The 18,912-nt window shown below is 35.5% G+C and overlaps 1 protein-coding gene across 2 annotated transcripts; it reads left to right on the top strand.

The window, feature by feature from the left end:
- Nucleotides 1-7,615: 7,615 nt before the first annotated feature.
- psmb7 (proteasome 20S subunit beta 7) lies at nucleotides 7,616-17,359 on the top strand. 2 transcript variants are annotated; one of them, XM_056446701.1, is made up of 9 exons: nucleotides 7,616-7,725; nucleotides 9,279-9,372; nucleotides 9,450-9,547; nucleotides 9,633-9,773; nucleotides 12,227-12,342; nucleotides 13,009-13,067; nucleotides 14,572-14,723; nucleotides 16,865-16,891; nucleotides 17,137-17,359. In XM_056446701.1, the coding sequence occupies exons 1-9, from the start codon at nucleotides 7,664-7,666 to the stop codon at nucleotides 17,246-17,248; spliced, it is 861 nt and encodes a 286-aa protein (XP_056302676.1). In that variant the 5' UTR covers nucleotides 7,616-7,663; the 3' UTR covers nucleotides 17,249-17,359. The 2 variants fall into 2 exon arrangements, with proteins under 2 accessions (XP_056302676.1, XP_056302677.1); XM_056446702.1 differs by lacking the exon at nucleotides 16,865-16,891.
- The last annotated feature ends 1,553 nt before the right edge of the window (nucleotides 17,360-18,912 follow it).

Genomic DNA, 18,912 nt, shown 5'->3' with positions numbered 1-18,912 from the left:
CTAATTAAGAAAAGCATATTTTATTATTTGCAGTGCAATTTCGTAAGGTTGTGTGAGCACTCTCAGAAATAAAGGTACAAAAGCCATCACTGGGGCAGTACCTTTTCAACAGATACACATTTCACCTAAAGGATCCACATTTGTACAACACTTGTGAAATTTTTAACTATAAATGTGGATCCCTTAGGTACAATTGTGTACCTTTTGAAAAAGTACTGCCCCAGTGACAGCTTTTGTATTTTTAGTTCTAGAAGTGTATGTGTGGATTACTGTAAATTATCTACAGTGACCTGGGGTGAGTAAACCATGGTCATCTTTGGCTAAACACTTACTTAATAAATAATAATTCTTCTTTGTCTTGAGTGCACGTAGACTAAATAGATAGAAAACAGATCCTAAAATATGCATGCGTTATTTGTAGAATCTACTGTGTGGCATACAATTTACAAATTAACAAATTACAAATTTAAAATTAACTTGACTTCTAGTTGATCATTTGGAAAAGTGGCAAAAGGTGGATTTTTCAGATTAATCATCCGTTGAACTGCATCCCAATCATCACAAATACTGCAAAAGACATATTGGAACCCACATAGACCCAAGATTCTTATAGAAATCAGTCAAGTTTGGTGAAGGACAAATCATGGTTTCGGGTTACATTCAGTATGAGGACGTGCGAGAGATCCGCAGAGTGGATGGCAACATCAGCAACCTGAGCTATCAAGACACTTGTGCAGCCCATTACATTACAAACTACAGGAGAGGGTAAATTCTTCAGCAGAATAGCACTCCTTTTCATACTTCAGCCTCCACATCAAAGCTCCTGAAAGCAAAGAAGGTCAAGGTGCTCCAGGATTGGCCTGCCCAGTCACCAAACATGAACCTTTTTAAGCATGTCTTGGGTAGGATGAAGGAGAAGGCATTGAAGATGAATCCAAAGAATCTTGATGAACTCTGGGAGTCCTGCAAGAACGCTTTCTTTGCCATTCCAGATGACTTTATAAATAATTGCAGACATTGCAGAGATGTATGGATGCAGTCGTCCAAGCTCATGGGAGTCACGCACAATGTTCATTCTTTTTCCACTGCACTTTATATTCTATAATGTACATCATTTCTGTTAAGTGACAAGACCTTTGTCTAAGCAAACAAAGTCAGACGTTATTGTCCTAATAAAATAATTAAAAGCAAGGCATGATCATATTTCATTTTGGTAATATAAGTGTAATCTAGAGACCTTTGCCTTTCATCTTAGCCACTTCTGATACCAAATCAACTAGAAGTCAAGTTATTATTTGTTATTCCTAAAACTTGAATAGACTTTTGTCAGGTAGTGTATATAAATGGTTTGCTAGAGTTTACACTGATAAAATATCTTAACCACAAATAACACGGATTTTAGTGACAAACCACATATTTCGTTGTACTTTTCTGATTTGAAATGAACAAGTGCTACAAATAAAGTTTCTTTATTGTCATCAATGGTTCCATGAAGAGCATTTGAAACTCATGAAACATTCGTATTTTTCTTTGTATAAGCTAACGTTTCCCTGTAAGCTTACACTGTAAAACCCTAAAAGTTAACGTAACTCAAGTTTAAGTTCGAAAACTAATCCTAATTAGTACTGTGAACTTAATCCATTTGAGTAAACGAAGCAATCTGAGCACAGTAAAACCCGATAAATTAAGAGAACTCAAAGCAACTGAGTACTGTAAAACCCAATAAGTTAAGGCAACTCAAACCGTTTGACGAACAAACCATTCCTACAAACCATTTGAGTTAAAAAAACTAATCTATATGAGTACTGTGAACTTACTCCATTGAAGCTGAAGTAATGAGGTATTTAATTAACTCATTACCTTCAACACTGAGTTCAAAACTCTTTTCAAATGAGTAGAATTAACTTTCAGTAAATTTTGAGTTAACTACACTCATTTCATTTGATAAAGCTGACTGTTGAGTTTTACAGTGTATTCATTGCTCTTTCAATGGCATTGTTCTGAAAAACCCACAAATTAAAAGCTTTATTTCTGAGAGTCTGTAGGAGTACACACAGTTTATCTGCTCTCTGCCTGAACTGATGAGGCCACAAGAAGAGCATGATGTTCCTAACACTGCTTTCATTGTCCGAAGACACCACAACAAGCCGGTGTGTGTGTGTGTTTGTGTGTGTGTGTTTACATCCTGTAGCTCCTTGTGGGAGAAACGCTCATCACATCCGAGAGGAAGAGGAGTCTTCCTCTTGTGAGAGAAGACTAACGTGTGTATTTATGGGTGCATGTGTTTGTATAAATCCTAGTTAATCCTAAAATATGTATCAGTACAGTAGATGTTAAAGCAATATAAACTATTTTATGCATATAGACTAATTATGTAATTTTTTTAATGTTTTTTCATGTTGTGCCATGCAGGAGGAAGGGTCAGAGTAAGGTTAGACTGTGTTTACCCATCAGCCTTGTCTATAAATCTCCCATACAGACACACACGCTCACATGCAAGGGTTCCCATGTTGTTTAATTAGCGATCTGACTCTGACATCCATAAGATATGACCTGAAGCACTCATTAATTCTGATTTATTACAGCTGAAGAAACCTGAAAATGAGAGTTTGCCAAAAGGTTATATGCATCATAAGCGAGCTGTATTTTAAGATTTGCTGTTGCATTACTGGGCGGCACTGTGGCTCAGTGGTTAGCACAGTTGCCTCACAGCAAGTTTGCTGGTTCGAATTCCAGCTGGGTCAGTTGGCATTTCTGTGTTTCCTCTGAGGGGCTTCGGTTTCCCCCACACTGTAAAGACATGCACTATAGGTGAACTGAACAAACTAAATTGACCATTGTGTATGTGAATGTAAGAGTGTATGGGTGTTTCCCAGTACTGGGTTGCAGCTGGAAGCGCATCCTCTGAGTAAAACATGCTGGAATAGTTGGTTTATTCCACTGTGGTGAACCCTGATAAAAAAGAGACTAAGCTGAAGGAAAACTAATGTTAAATATGTGTAATAATGTCTATGGATTATATATGCTCAAGATATGAATGAAATCTCTCGATATTAGTCCACCTTTGTTGTTTTGATTGTCTGGTGCCTGAGATTGTCCACTATTAAATGTGAGAGCCACTGATTTAAAAAAACATCATAGAAATGTATAAAAGTGCAAATACTGTCACATAATTACCTGTCACTTCTCTTATAAAACTTCTGATGTCACTTATTTTTTTATTCATAAATATATATATATATATATATATATATATATATATATATATATATATATATATATATATATATATATATATATATATATATATATATATATATTCATAAACGTGCAACCCATTGAAGCACATTTCCAGACCCGTCACCAAAAGTGATTTTAAATGTTTGCATGAAAAGAATACATAATAATCCAATGCAAACTGTGAATAGATCCAAATTTGCTTAAAAAAAAGAGCTTACATTGTATCAGAAAATGGAGAGCATATAAGATGTACCAATAAAATTCGTTCAGTCACCAGAGGAACAAATAACCAGTGATAACCGGAACATGCAAACTCCACACAGAAGTGCCAACTGACCCAGCCGAGGCTTAAACCAGCGACCTTCTTGCTGTGAGGCGACAGCGCTACCCACTGCGCCACCGCTCTGCCCATTAAACCAATTACAAACCATCAAATTTTAATCGATAAAAAGCCAGTATACTTTAACGCTTTATACATGTAGTGGTTTAAACATGCCACCAATGGAGAGGAAAAAATACCATTAGAGACCCAACCCAGCAGGCACAGGACGTCAACATGACATCAGATTGACGTTGTACCCCAACATCGGGGAAGCGTTGCATTTTGTTTGGAAATTAAAATCAGGTTGACGTCAGAAGCCAACGTCAGGCCGACGTCAATGACCAACATCCAACCTAAAATCAACCAAATATCAATGTCTAATGATGTTACAGCTTGACGTTGTGTGGACTTTACCACTATGACATCTATCAGATGTTGGATTTTGCTTACCTGATATACAAACAAATAAATGTCAGTTTTTGATGTCAGTATTACATTGGTTTAAGATATTGGCTCGACTGGGAATTTTGGTCACCTAACACCATGAATCATAACCTAAATCATAACCTAAAATTTAACATCTTAGGATATAATGTGCCTGCTGAGAAATCACCATTATAGTTAACTGATATAATATAGCTGTAGCGCTTTTACAAATTATATGATGCTTTCTGTTGTTTTTTTCACCCAAAAATTAAAATTCACCTACTATTTACTCATTTTCGAGTACTTAAACCTCTGTGAATTTTTATTTTCTTTTGAACACAACAGAAGATTCTTTGAAGAATGCTGAAAATCTGAAACCATCGACTTCCAGACTAGGAAAAGCACTATGATACTATAATACTTTTAAAGCCACTATGTTTCGAGCATTCTTCAAAATATCCTCATTTGTGTTTAAAAGAAGAAACTAAAATATGTTTAGACCAAATGAAGAGTGAATAAATAATGACAAAATCGTCACTTTGGGGTGAACTATCCCTTTAAAGCACACTCAGGTCTGTATAAAGAGCAGCGCGAGATGACACACCTGTATGTGCGCGCGCGCGCGAGCAAAGTGCGCCAACTCCGAGTCCTCCCACTGAATACTGTCTCCATGACAACCGTGCCAAAGTATGTCCTCACTGACCAGATCTGACACACGCGCATTCATTCACACACATTCTTGCAGAGGACTAAACATGCAAAAACGTAATTATGATTCAAAGTATTCTTTCAGAAAATGAAAAAAGGGAGAATGTGCGGCGAAAGGAACCAGTGAAAGGAAATCTGTCATCTTTCTGTTTCAGTATACAAACACACACGCATCACATGGATCTGCAGTCTTGCTGGATCATTTAAGCTGCTCTTTGTTTCGTTTGGAGTGGATGAGAAGGCGCGTTTAGATTGATGGGGGCTTTTGTGCTTATTTCTCTTTTATTGAATTCGGTTCTCTTTCAGCATTTCTGCGCTTATAAAGCTTTACTCCGTCGTCCAATGGCTGGCGAAAGCACTATACAACGGCAAGTCATACAGTGACGTAAATGTTGCTTCAAAATCAAACAGTTTTAATATAGTAAGTCGTAACTGTGCGTAATGTGTTTTTTTACACAGACAAAGATTAAATTTTGCTGTGAGAAGTTCTAAAAAATTACTAAATACAGGTAATTAGGTTTATGATTGATGAATCCTTCCGCCTCAAATCCGGTTAATATAGCGATTTTTTTGAGTGAATTTGAGTCTTTCTCGCAGTTTCCAGTGGTTTCTGAAGGTCTGAGTTGAGTATATACTGCCTTCTAGTGGTCTAGAACTGAACCTCTGGTTTTTAGATGGATTTCAGATTCTTAGTCATTCATTTTCCTTCGGCTTAGTCCCTTTATTCATCAGGGGTCTCCTCAGCGGAATGAACCGCCAACTTATCCAGCATATGTTTTACACAGCGGATGACCTTCCAGCTGCAACTCAGCACTGGGGAACATCCATACACACATACAGCCAATTTCGTTTATTCAATTCACCTATTTTCAATAGTTATTTTCTAAGCCCCTGATGACATCTGTTTCTAGTTTAAAATAAAATTGTGAACTATTTTGGTCTTAAAATACAAGAAACAGGTGCCATGTTTTCAGAAAATGTTTATGTTCATTATTAGAAAAATAAAACTGAATTACACAAAATTTATTTAAACAATGATATTTCTTAAAGGGGCGGTACACTCAAAACTGACTCAAATAACTCTGTCATCGTTTACTCGCCCTTCACTTGTCACAAATCTGTTTGTGTTTCTTTTTTCTGTTGAACACAAAATAAGCTATTTTGAAAAATGATGAACCTGTAACCACACTGAAAAAAATTATTCAAATATGATTCCTTGGATTTACTAAAAAATTTTTACGTTGAGTGGTTGTAAACAATTTATTTGGCCTGAATTTAAACAAACAAATTAAGTTAAACATTATTAAATTTAATTTGTTTGTTTAAATTCAGCACAAATAAATTGTAACAGTTTTGCATGCAACACTTTTTTCAGTGCATTCATTCATTCATTTTCCTTCTGTTTAGTCCCCTTATTCATCAGGGGTCACCACAGCAGAATGAACCGCCAACTTATAACATATGTTTTACACAGCGGATGCCAGCTGCAACCCAGTACTGGGAAACATCAATACACACTCATTCACACACATACACTACGGCCAATTTAATATATTCAGTTCACCTATAGCGTATGTCTTCGGACTGTGGGGGAAACCGGAGCACCCGGCAGAAACCCATGCCAACATGGGGAGAACAATCAAACTCCACACAGAAATGCCAATTGACAATAGCCGGGACTCGAACCAACAATCTTGCTGTGAGGCGACAGTGCTATCCATTGCGCCACCGTGTCGTCTTGATTTTAGATTCTTCCCACATTTAATATTGATTTCAGGATTCATTTTCTTGAAATCATCATATCAGGGTTGCCATCAAATTCCCGAACTTTTCCCTGACTTTTACTGACTAAAAAGCTGAATTTGTTATTTTGTGTTATCCTTAATTAACAAGTACATTTTGGTGGCTGTATTTGATAGTTCACCCAAAAATTATACATTTGTCATCATTTACACACTGTTGTTCCAAACCTGTTTTTGTTTTCTGTTAAACAGAAAGAAAATATTTTAAGCTAAGCTGAAAATCTGTATATATTCACTTCCATTAAATTTGTTTTTCCAGAAAAAGGAGGGCAGCACGGTGGCACAATGGGTAGCACTGTTGCCTCACAGCAAGAAGGTCGCTGTTTCGAGCCTCGGAATGAATGAATGAATGAAGCCTCGGCTGGGTCAGTTGGGGTTTCTGTGTGGAATTTGCATGTTCTCCCTGTGTTGGTGTGGGTTTCCTCCGGGTGCTTCGATTTCACCCACAGTCCAAAGACATGCGGTATAGGTGAAATAGTGTTTGTGTGTGAATGAGTTTGTATGGGTGTTTCCCAGTAATGGGTTGCAGCTGGAAGGTCATCCGGTGGGTAAAACATGAGCTGGATATGTTGGCAGTTCATTACGCTGTGGCAACTCCCAATCAAAAAAGGGACTAAGCTGAAAATAAAATGAATGAATGAACAGGAAAAGAAAACTCATAAAGGTTGTATCCACTTGAGGACGTGCTGAACTATCTCTTTAACTGTGATGAGTGTGAAGGGAATGAAATTGAGCTGGAAAAATAACCGAACCATAACAACAGTCATGACATGATGAAAATGACACTTTGATAAATGGAAACTAAAATATAAAGCAACAATAATATGTAGTATTCTATCACTTGGAAGAATAGAAATAAAACATAGAAATATATATATATATATATATATATATATATATATATATATATATATATATATATATATATATATATATATATATATATATATATATATATACTATAACGTTTTATAATGTGAAAATGTATTGTATCTGGCGGGAGCGCCTGAAAGCAGAGACACGTGTTACACGGTATATATCCCTGCTCTATAGGTTCCTACTCTGCTTATCCTATAGAAGTGAGGCGGAGCGCGGAAGCTCTAGCGTGTGACACAGAGGGAAACTAGTCTAGTCTCGCGCTTCCCGGAAGCGGGACCGCAGAATCATGGCGACCGTCTCAGTGTGCCAGTACCAGCCCGGAGGTTTCAGTTTCGAAAACTGTAGGAGGTGAGATTTAACCGTCTGTATTATTTGTTGTTTAGCCGGTGACGTAGAATTATTATTGTATTTTTAATTCGTTGAAAAGCCCAAGAGTTTCAAACGGTTTTCACGGTCTTTTAATGATCGGTTGAGCCACGGCCTGTGAGAATGACTCAGGAGAATTTGCTCAAACTCATTTGAATAGCGGATTTAATAAGTAAAACACATTAAGACGAGTTTTGCGTTATGTGTGAAATAAAAAAATGTTTTTTAAGATGAAAGAATATTTTTTTTGTTAGTGTTGATAATGTGTTGTCATTGTTGGACTGCGGACCCCGCGTCTACAGTGTGTATGTAAGTTTACAACAAAAATGAACCTTTAAACTCTGGATTAATTTGTTTCATTCAGTTCTGAGCTAAAACTATTTTTTATTTAATCAAACCACGTTGAGCTTTGAGTTTGACGTTTTAAAAGGTTAAAAAATAAGTAAATCTTTGTTCATGTTTTGTCATTGGTGGGCTGCGGACCCCGTATATACAGTCTGTCTCAAGTTCACCAAAACGACTTTTGAAGTGTAAATTAAAGTGAGTTTCATTCATATATAAATACATTTTAAGTCCGAAAATCAAATGATTTGTATTTAAAACTTCATGAACGGAAAGGTTAAGTTGCATATTCGGTTGGGTCTTTGGAACAGCAAAATCCAATACTTCAGTTATTGTATGTCGACTAAATAATGATTTCATTTATATTATATTCTTTAACCCGACTTTGTTACTTTTATAAACCAGAATATATATATATATATATTATAGAGAGAAGATTTTTTTCAACACATTTCTAAACATAATAGTTTTAATGTCTCATTTCTAATAACTGATTTATTTTATCTTTGCCATGATGACAGTTAATAATATTTGACTAGATATTTTTCAAGACACTTCTATACAGCTTGAAGTGACAGTTAAAGGCTTAACTAGGTTAATTAGGTTAACTAGACCGGTTAGGGTAATTAGGCAAGTTATTGTATAACGATGATATGTTCTGTAGACAGTCGAAAAAAATAGCTTAAAGGGGCTAATAATTTTGACCTTAAAATGGTTTTTAAAAAAATGTAAAACTGCATTTATTCTAGCTGAAATAAAACAAATAAGACTTTCTCTAGAAGAAAAAATATTATCAGACATACTGTGAAAATTTCCTTGCTCTCTTAAACATCATTTAGGAAATATTTAAGAAAAGGAATAAAAATTTAAAGGGCGGCTAATTATTCTGACTTCAATTGTGTGTATGTGTGTGTGTATGTATGTATGTGTATATATATATATATACGTATACATATATATATATATACGTATACATATACATATATACACATACACACACAGTATAATTGTGAATAAATAAGTGGTGATAATAGGATGTATTAAAAGTGTCCACTAGTTGTCAAAAGATCTTAGAATTTGTTATTGACATCCTTCTGTATACGATTGATTTCTAAAACATAGTAATGTTGCATTACATCCATAAGAAATAGCAGAGTTTAAATAACAATAATAAAACATTTGTGCTATTTTAGAAATGCTCTTCTGGAAGCAGACATCACTAAACTGGGTTTCAGCTCTCCGGCTGCCCGTAAAACTGGAACTACCATCTGTGGGATTGTTTATAAGGTAAGAAAAAAGGCAGTTGAATTTAATGTGTCAAATAGAATGTTTGATTAGATAATCATGTCTCTCCTCTGTCTCAGGATGGTGTTGTTTTAGGTGCAGACACTCGTGCAACTGAAGGAATGGTTGTCGCTGATAAGAACTGCTCTAAAATTCACTACATCTCTCCCAACATTTAGTGAGTATAAACACGTCACGCATACTTGTAGTTTATGATCTCTGACATCGAATGACACTGAATGTTTTTCTGTTTTGTTGCGTAGCTGTTGTGGAGCAGGTACAGCGGCGGACACTGAGATGACCACGCAGATCATCTCCTCCAACCTGGAGCTTCATTCTCTGTCCACCGGCCGTCTGCCACGAGTCGCCACAGCAAACCGCATGCTCAAACAGATGCTCTTCAGGTGATAAATCACATCCTCTTCTGCGTCTGCAATATAGATCTAAAATGAAGAATTATTATGATGTTTAAATGAAGAGTTTAGATTCAAACCCACCTAAGTGCCATCTGATTTTTCTTTGTCTAAAATAAGCATTTTGTGTGTAGGTTTAGTCATTTCATTTTAATGGAAAGTATCTCTTCTCAAGAGCCTTATTTGATTATATAAATACAGTACAATTAAAAATATCTTTGTTTTATTCACATTTTTTTAATGTTTTAAAATGTAATTTATTGCTGTGATTTAAAGCTACATTTTCAGCAGCTTTACTCCTGATCACATCACTGCAGACTGAAATTATTCTACAATATGCTGAATATCTGCTCAAGAAACATTTATTATTAACTACATTATTATCTCAAACATCACATCCTCTTCTGAGAAAGAAGTCTCGAAGACCCTTATTTGATGATGTAAATGCAGTACAATAAACTTTTTTTGCTGTGATTGAAAGCTGGGTTTTCAACATCTTTACTCTAATCGTCAGTTTCACATGATCAGAAATGATTCTAATATTCTGATTTGGAAACATTTCTTATGAATTTATTATCTTAATCAGATGCTCTTCAACTGACGAATCACTTCCTCTTCTGCATGTGCAATACAGATCATCATGTTTGGAATTATTATGATTTAAATGTTTCTGAAAGAAGTCTCAATAGCCTTATTTTATTATATAAATACAGTACAAGTGTTTTTTTTTTATTTTTTTATTATTTCTGATGTTTTTACTTTATTATTTATTAAACATTTTTCTATATGTTTTACAATGTAATATATTGCTGTGATTGAAAGCAAATTTTCAGCATCTTTACTCTTGCTCATGTGACACTGGAGAATAAACTCATTCTAATATGCTGATTTGGTGCTCAAGAAATATTTCTTCTTCTTTTTCTTTTTCTTCATCTATTTCTTCATCTTTTTCTTCTGCTTCATCATCTTCTTCTTTTTCTTCATCTTTTTCTTCTTCTGCTTCTTTTTCTTCTTTTTGTTCTGCTTCTTTTTCTTCATCTTTTTCTTCTTCTGCTTCATCTTCTTTTTCTTCATCTTCTTTTTCTTCATCTTATTTTTCTTCTGCTTCTTCTTTTTCTTCTTTTTGTTCTGCTTCTTCTTTTTCATCTTCTTATTTTTCTTCATCTTTTTCTTCTTCTGCTTCATCTTCTTTTTCTTCATCTTCTTTTTCTTCTTTTTGTTCTGCTTCTTCTTTTTCTTCATCTTCTTATTTTTCTTCATCTTTTTCTTCTCTTCTGCTTCATCTTATTCTTTTTCTTCTTCATCTTCTTTTTGTTCTGCTTCATCTTCTTCTTTTGCTTCTTCTTTTTCTTCTTTTTGTTTTGCTTCTTCTTCTTCTTTTCTTCATCTTCTTTTTCTTCTTCTTCTTCATCTTCTTTTTCTACTTTTTGTTCTGCTTCATCTTTTTCTTCTACTTCTTCTTTTTCTTTTTCTTCATCTTCTTTTTCTTCTTCTTCATCTTCTTTTCCTTTTTCTTCTGCTTCATCTTCTTCTTCATCTTCTTCTTTTTCTTCATCTTCTTTTTTCTTTTTTTTTCTTTTTCTTTTTGTTCTGCTTCATCTTCTTCTTGTTCTGCTTCATCTTCTTTTTCTTCAACTTTTCCTTTTCTTCTTCTTCATCATCTTCTTCTTCTTTTTGTTCTGCTTCATCATCTTCTTCTTCTTCTATTTAAAGCTGTTGTACTGCTTAATGTGAAAACCATTAAATTGCCACAAATGTTTATGGTGAGATATATCTCTAAAAAATAATAATAATCCTCAAAGATAATAAATTGTATTTAAATAGTTTAAAAGTATTAGTAAAGACATTTTAAATGATACATGTTAATAATTTATTTTTTATTACATTTTAAATATTATAATATAATGAATATATAATTATTAAATGATATAATTCAAATATTATTACTATACATTAAAGAAAGTAGATGATTAGAAAGAGGTTTTCACAAAACCACAAGCAATGTAAACTTTCATGTTGACAGTGTGTTGACTATTTTTTTAATTATTTAGGGAAACTATCAAAAACCATTTCAATTTACAGATCATGTGACATTAACTGGAACAATAATGCTGTAAATTAATCTTTGCATTACAGAAATAAATATAATTATAATGATTATAAATATAATACAAGTTTTAAATATAATTCAAATATAAATATAATTCATAAATATTATTCATATAAATATAATTCATAATATATATATATATATATATATATATATATATATATATATATATATATATATATATATATATATATATATATATAATTTACAAAACCACATGATTACGCTTTTTACTCTAATTTTATTAAATGAACACCCTTCATGAACAGAAGTTCTTTTCAAAAACATTCAAATATGTATTATTGATGAGTCTACCATGTGTTTATGTATGCAGGTATCAGGGTTACATCGGTGCTGCATTAGTTCTCGGAGGTGTCGATTGCACCGGCCCTCACTTATACAGCATCTATCCACACGGATCAACAGACAAACTGCCCTACGTCACTATGGGTGAGTCACACCAGTGTACATACAGCACATGTAGCATTTTCAATATCTACCAAAAGAGGGAGATAGTGTGTTTCGGAAATGCTTTTGTTGGTGCCAAGATATGAAAGATATTGGACTGCCTGCTTTACAAGTTTTGATATCTGACTCACTGGATTTACAAGACTTTTAATACACACATTGTTAAAACCGTTAATGGAAAAGATGCTGTTTTATTGTTAACCCCTTCATACTCCAGCTGAGTACTCGAGCTTTTTTTTTATGGTGACCGTTAGTTAACGCTTCTCTTTAAAGTTTCCTATTGACATGTCAAGATTGTCATGTGACATATTACAGCCCCATTGATTCATGTATATATCCCTTTTTGTTTCTTTTTTTCTCTTTTCTGCAAATATTAGCAAATGTCAGAATTATATTGTGAAATATCTTACATTTCAATTTTAATCTGTGTGTAAGAATATGTATTTCGTTGTTCAAACAGTAAAAAAGGTCATATTCTTTGATATATGATGGCTGATGTTTAGTCTACGCTGCATGAGAGATCAGACAGAGCTGCTGGATTTACATGTTTATTCGTAATTTGCTTCTGAAATGCACGAAAGAAGCAAATTGTCCAGTTATATTTAAAAATAATGATTATTTAAATCAGCATGTGTTTTGTCTGTGCAGGGTCTGGATCTCTGGCAGCGATGGCAGTCTTTGAGGATCGCTACAGGCCTGACATGGAGGTACACTTCTTATGTGCATTTACGTGTTGTTGATGGGTTTTTTTTTGTTTTGTTTTTTTAAGAATTTGGAAAGAATTATATATCTGTGGTAAACAGAAAAAACTTGATAAATTTGGGTTTGAAACTATTGCAAACTAAATTGCCTTTTTTCTCGATGCAATGTTCATAATTGCGAAAGCCTGGAAAGTACATGTACATTGCAGTTTTTAAAATCAAAATTAAGACCCTAAAAGTTCTTAAGTTTAAATAAAATACTGCATTCTAGGTCTTTAATCATTTTAAATGGGTTATAGTTTTTTTATCACACTTAACAGTAATGTTGGATTAGTCAATGTTAGTAATTGTATTTAATAATGTGAACTAAGAATGAGCAATACTAATAGAGCATTTATTAATCATAGTTCAAAATTTATTGATGCGTAATTAAAATCTAAATTCACGTTAAGCACTGAATTACAATGAACTAACAATAAACAACTTTATTTTCATTACCGTTTACAAAGATAAATAAATACTGTAATGTGGTGTTCATTATATGTTAATGTTGGTAAACAAATACATTAACTAATACAACCTCATTGTAAAGTGACTTTTTTTAAAATTCCGTTTTAATCTTAAGTTGCTGTATCACGACTAGAAATGAGACCAACATTGTGATGTAAGTTTGCAAAATTGAATTCATAGTCTTTTTTTTTACAGGGTGTCCGCGGGGTCTTAAATAGTCTTAAAATGTCTTAAATTTCGAATATAAGGCTTTTACACCTTAACAAGTCTTAAAAGTCACCTATAGTGAAAAGTCTACTTTTAAAGCTAAATCTAAAAATCTACGTTTGGACCGACATATGTGTATGTATAGTGTATAGACCGTCGTATTGGGGTGTTATAAACACACCCAGTCCTTTTTTTTTTTCTTTTTTTCCTTCAATTAAACAACATAAAAACGGCGGACCAAATGGAGCGGTTTTTAGACCGACCGCAACTTGACATAGGAGTGCTGTCCCCCCGCCCACCAATATTGATTGACAGCTGCGTATTAACTTGTCTCCTTAGTAACGCATATAATCATATCAACAAGACAGGACGTGCGCAAAACGACCGGGAAATCGTTTTAAATGGTAGGTCTTAAATTTTAAATGTGGGTCTTTAATTTTATTTATTTAGTTTATTATTATTATTATTTATTATTATTATTATTATGTATATTAAGAAAATCTATTTTGAAAAAATGCTTGTTTTAACACTTTATTTAAAATGTGGCTAAGAAATACCTTTTTTTTTTTTTTTTTAATGGGCCAAGTAAAAGACTTTTCCACCGGCCCGACCAGGCTATTAGAAAATATCCTTAGCGTTTAGCCCTGTTTAAGTCTGAAATTTTATTCATAATGGTCTCAAAGTCTTAATGTTTAAATTTTGACTTGATAAAACCTGCAGAAACCCTGTTTTTAAAGTGTCCTAAAAAGCCTTGAATTTGACTTGGCATGATGCAATGTTTTGTGTCAATCAGGAGGAAGATGCCAAGAGTCTGGTGCGGGATGCAATCGCGGCTGGTATCTTCAATGACCTGGGCTCAGGCAGTAACATCGATGTGTGTGTGATCACCAAGGGGAAGGTGGATTACCTCAGACCTCACGACATTGCCAACAAGAAGGGTGTTAGGTGAGTGTCCATACTGACAGAAGAACAGCAAATCTAAACTATGCACTTCCACAGTGGCCTGCAGATTATCATGCAGTCTGTGTGATTTAATACTATTCAATGCGTTCATACCGTCCAGGAAAATGGTATTTGCGTGATGGGCAGGGCTTCTGTCTGCCCGGTGACTCTAGCTTCGTTGCTAACTGGCTAACATGGATTTTATAGAGGGAATAGCTGTTTATGTGCTTTATGAAGGCTGAAAAACAGCAATGATTCGTTTGGAGCCGTGTCTGAGTCCACTAGATCCATTCTGAGGTGCACCAGCTCTGTGAGTTCATCCACTCCTCCAGAAACTATACCTGGATGATGGAAGCTTTCAGCGGTGCTTCTGACTGAGCCAGGCCCAGTTTGATGAGCTGTTGTTGGTGTCGCTACGTCATAATTACGCCCCCACACGACAAAGCTACTGATTGGTTAACGCAGCGCAAATGTTTGCTAAAGTTCAGATTTTCCAACTCAAGCGATTCGCGCGAAACACATGAGCGCTCGTCAATCGCAAAAAACGCTCAACTCACGTCGTGTCATTCACGCCGCAGGATGTATGTTCCCATCTTTGCATTAACTTAACATCTAAATCACTTGTGCTTGACGCTTCTTCCGCATCTGGTGTGAACGCAGCATAAGAGATGACACCTGCCCCAAGACTGACAAAAATCCAAAAAGTTTCATGTAAGCAAAGAGAAGAAGCAGCGCGCGCGGGCATGAAACTTAATAATAAAAAGCTTATAATGTGACTCTCCCAGCAGCTCAGCAAGGATATGCACATCTATAAATGAGGGAAAAATAAGTAAATAAATAAATAGCACTATTTCTGTGTCGAGTTAGCTCTGGAATGGGTGCTCCGGTTTCTCCCCAGTCCAAAGACATGTGCTATAGAGGAATTATATTGTAGGTCACATGGGTTCCCCGGTTGCAAAAAGAGACCGGTTGCAATAGCAAACATGTCATGTTGTGCTGTAAGATGCTAAATTCGAAAAGTCCAAAAATAGAAAACTTAACTTTTACCGTACACCACACTGCTTTTAATGCCAACCGCAGACGTCTTTGGCTAAAAGAGAGCTGAATGGAGTGAGGACCTAATTAAAAATGCTTGACTCTGCAGTTCTCATTTCATATCAGGTGAGTTCAGGCTATGCTGAATCGTGCACATTACTCGTTTCTGATTGCAGCAATGATTTCAGCAAAAACAGTTAATTATGGTTAATTAAATTGCGGACGCTGAATGCTAAGAATGAAATGTAAAAGTTTCACATACCCTGCTGTACAGGTGTAGTTCGGTGTCAGAATGCAGTTGTTTTGCTTGTTGATGATTACCCAGGCCTTGTATAGCTCCGTCTTCTTTCCTCGTCTTTGGCTAGGCAGAACCTCAGTTTTTAGCACTACATAGTTTTAAATCTGGTAATCATAGAACATTATTTCTTGCACATGAACTCACAGAACAAAATTGTTGGCATCCAAAGACTTGTAGGCCTTTAACTTCTCTCTTGTAAAATCACTTGGAGTTTCAATGAAATGGTTGTATATTTCGGGCTGGATGCTTGGCTATTTCACCTTAACCAATATCCATTGGGAGGGTGCGATCACAAATGGACCTGTCATACGAACGTCGCTCACTTTAACATTAATTTGGCGAATCACTGTGCTTATCATTGGGTGACGAGCTGTTATAAAACACTGAAAGCATTATGTAAATAATATATATAATATGTAATCAATACAACTTGTTTCTAAGACGACAACAAACTCTGTACCGCATCGGATGTCATTCCCTCACTGTAAATGCTAGCGCTCCCGTTTTTTTCTCCAGCGTCCAAATTCGTTTATAGGTGAATTGAATAAGCTAAATTGGCTGTAGTGTATGAATGTGAATGAGTGCGTATGGATGTTTCCCAGTGCTGGGTTGCAGCTGGAAGTGCATGCCCTGTGTAAAACGTATGCTGGATAAGTTAGCGGTTCACTCTTCTGTGGTGACCCCTGATAAATAAAGGGACTAAGCTGAAGGAAAATTAGTGAATAAATAACAGGCTGCCACTTGTGTGCATGATATACTAATCTCAGACTTGAACAAACCAAAAACTCACCCTTCACTGTTGCCTTTTAAGGGAGGATAAGCTTGATGGACGTCCTGTGTGAGTAACTCGTGTGTTAATACGTCTGGACAAAAACTGTAACCTGCATGTGTTTGACTAATCATGTGTGAGTTTGAAGTAGATGAATATTTCCCACTGACAAGCCGTTTGCTCATTTGTCAATCTTCTGCTAACATCTTTATACACGTGTGTCTCTTAGGTCTGGAATGGTATCGTTTTATCAGAGTGGTGTGTGTTTTTTTGCATGAACTATTTTTTGACTGTGTTTTGTGCATTCTCCATAGAACCGGAAGTTACAGGTACAAGCATGGCACCACTGGGGTTTTGTCGAAGGCTGTGACTCCTCTGAACCTGGACATGGTGGAGGAGAGCGTTCAGACCATGGACACCTCCTGAAGGACTTAAACCATCACGCTTTAATAAGTTTCTCCTGTTAACCATTGTCCCACAAGTCTTATGTGGAGGTTTACTTTTTCACTATGTATAATAAAAGAAGTTGTGAGTTGATGTTTGTCGTCTTTGCCTGAGCTTTTTGCTGTAGCCTTAATTTTGTAAACATTGTGTTGTGGTATCATTCGGGTAAGCCATTATTCAGCATATTTATGAAATAAAAAAATGGTTTCATTTTATATTTTGAGCTGATAGAAAGGCAACTATAACTCAAATAACCACTTGTTACAACCGAGGTATACAGAAGAGCGTCTCTAAACACACAACATGTCCAACCTTGGAGCAGATGGGCTACCACACCGGGTGTCACTCCTGTCACTCCTGTCAGCTGAGAACAGGAAACTGAGGCTACAATTGGCACAGGCTCACCAATATTGGACAATAGAAGATTGGAAAAACATTGCCTGGTCTGATGAGTCTCGATTTCTGCTGTGATCTTCGAATGGTAGGATCAGAATTTGGCGTCATCACCATGAATGCATGATTCCATCCTGCCTTATATCAACAGTTCAGGCTGGTGGTGGTGGTGTAATGGTGTGGGGGATATTTTTTTGGCACATTTTGGGCCCATTAGTATTAAGTAAATTTACTATATAATAATGTGGTTTAATTTATATATTTTGAGCTGAAAATGTTATGGTTTTAATTTTTTATTTAAAAAGTCTCAAGCTCAGCCAGATAGATTTTTTTTTACACTCAAAAAATTATTTTGCTGCTTGTTTAAACGACTATAAAATGAGATTAACACAATTCTTGAGATGTTTTTGGGACAACTTAACTGTTTTATGCTCAGTCCACTTAAACTTAAGTAACTTAATCCATTTGTGTTGGGACAACCTAAATGAATTGTGTGGAACGCTGCATTCTATTTAAGTGTAGACTGTGACATTTTGAAATTAAATTTCAATATCACGTGACATTTGCATTAAAATATTTAAATAACTTTTTTTCTATATTTAAAGTTTATTTCAGCAGATTGTACACTAGTTGCCAGTGTCACATGGCTGAACAAAACATTAAACATGCCATTAATGAGCCTAAAGTATACAATGGTCTCAATCTCAATTCCTGGAGTTCCAGTTTAGCTCCAACTCACTCCTGCTGAATAGTCTCTAGTAAGCTGCGGTCACACTTGACATTTCTTCCCATAGACTCCCATTCATACGCACGCGAATGCGTCAGACCGGAAACGCGGTCTCATGCGTTAAGTTTCGCAGGTTGCTGCGGTGCAAAGTTCAAGCTTGGTGAACTCTGACCTGTGAAATCGCATCATTTGACTGCGTGAGACCAATCTAGGATGAAAACACGACCTCTCTGGGCAAAAATGTAAAACATGGAGCAATCGCTCGCTTTTTAAAATGTCTAATAAGCTTGTTTAATCCCGCCCCTTTTCGCAGCGCCGCACGACAGAATTTCGCACACACAAAGCCCAGTGTGACCGTAGCTGTAGTCTTGAACACCTTGATTAGTTGGATCAGCTGTGTTTGATTAGGATTGGAGCAAAACTGCATGTCTGCGGCCCTCCAGGAATTGTGTTTGAGATCTATGGTATAGAATGACCCGGGTGTCCGCAGGGTCTTAATGTCTTAAATTAAATTTTAGGCCTTAAA

The sequence above is a fragment of the Danio aesculapii genome, chromosome 21, assembly GCF_903798145.1.
Source record: "Danio aesculapii chromosome 21, fDanAes4.1, whole genome shotgun sequence".
NCBI classification, from domain to species: Eukaryota; Metazoa; Chordata; class Actinopteri; order Cypriniformes; family Danionidae; genus Danio; species Danio aesculapii.
The sequence above is the reverse complement of the archived record's forward strand: the minus strand, read 5'-3'. Positions and strand labels throughout refer to the sequence as shown.

Coding starts and splice junctions, on each gene's coding strand:
- psmb7 (XM_056446701.1), top strand. CDS start 7,664: ATGGCGACCGTCTCAGTGTGCCAGTACCAGCCCGGAGGTTTCAGTTTC. Junction 9,774..12,226: donor CTCAAACAGATGCTCTTCAG/GTGATAAATCAC, acceptor TTATGTATGCAG/GTATCAGGGTTACATCGGTG. Junction 16,892..17,136: donor AAGCTTGATGGACGTCCTGT/GTGAGTAACTCG, acceptor CATTCTCCATAG/AACCGGAAGTTACAGGTACA.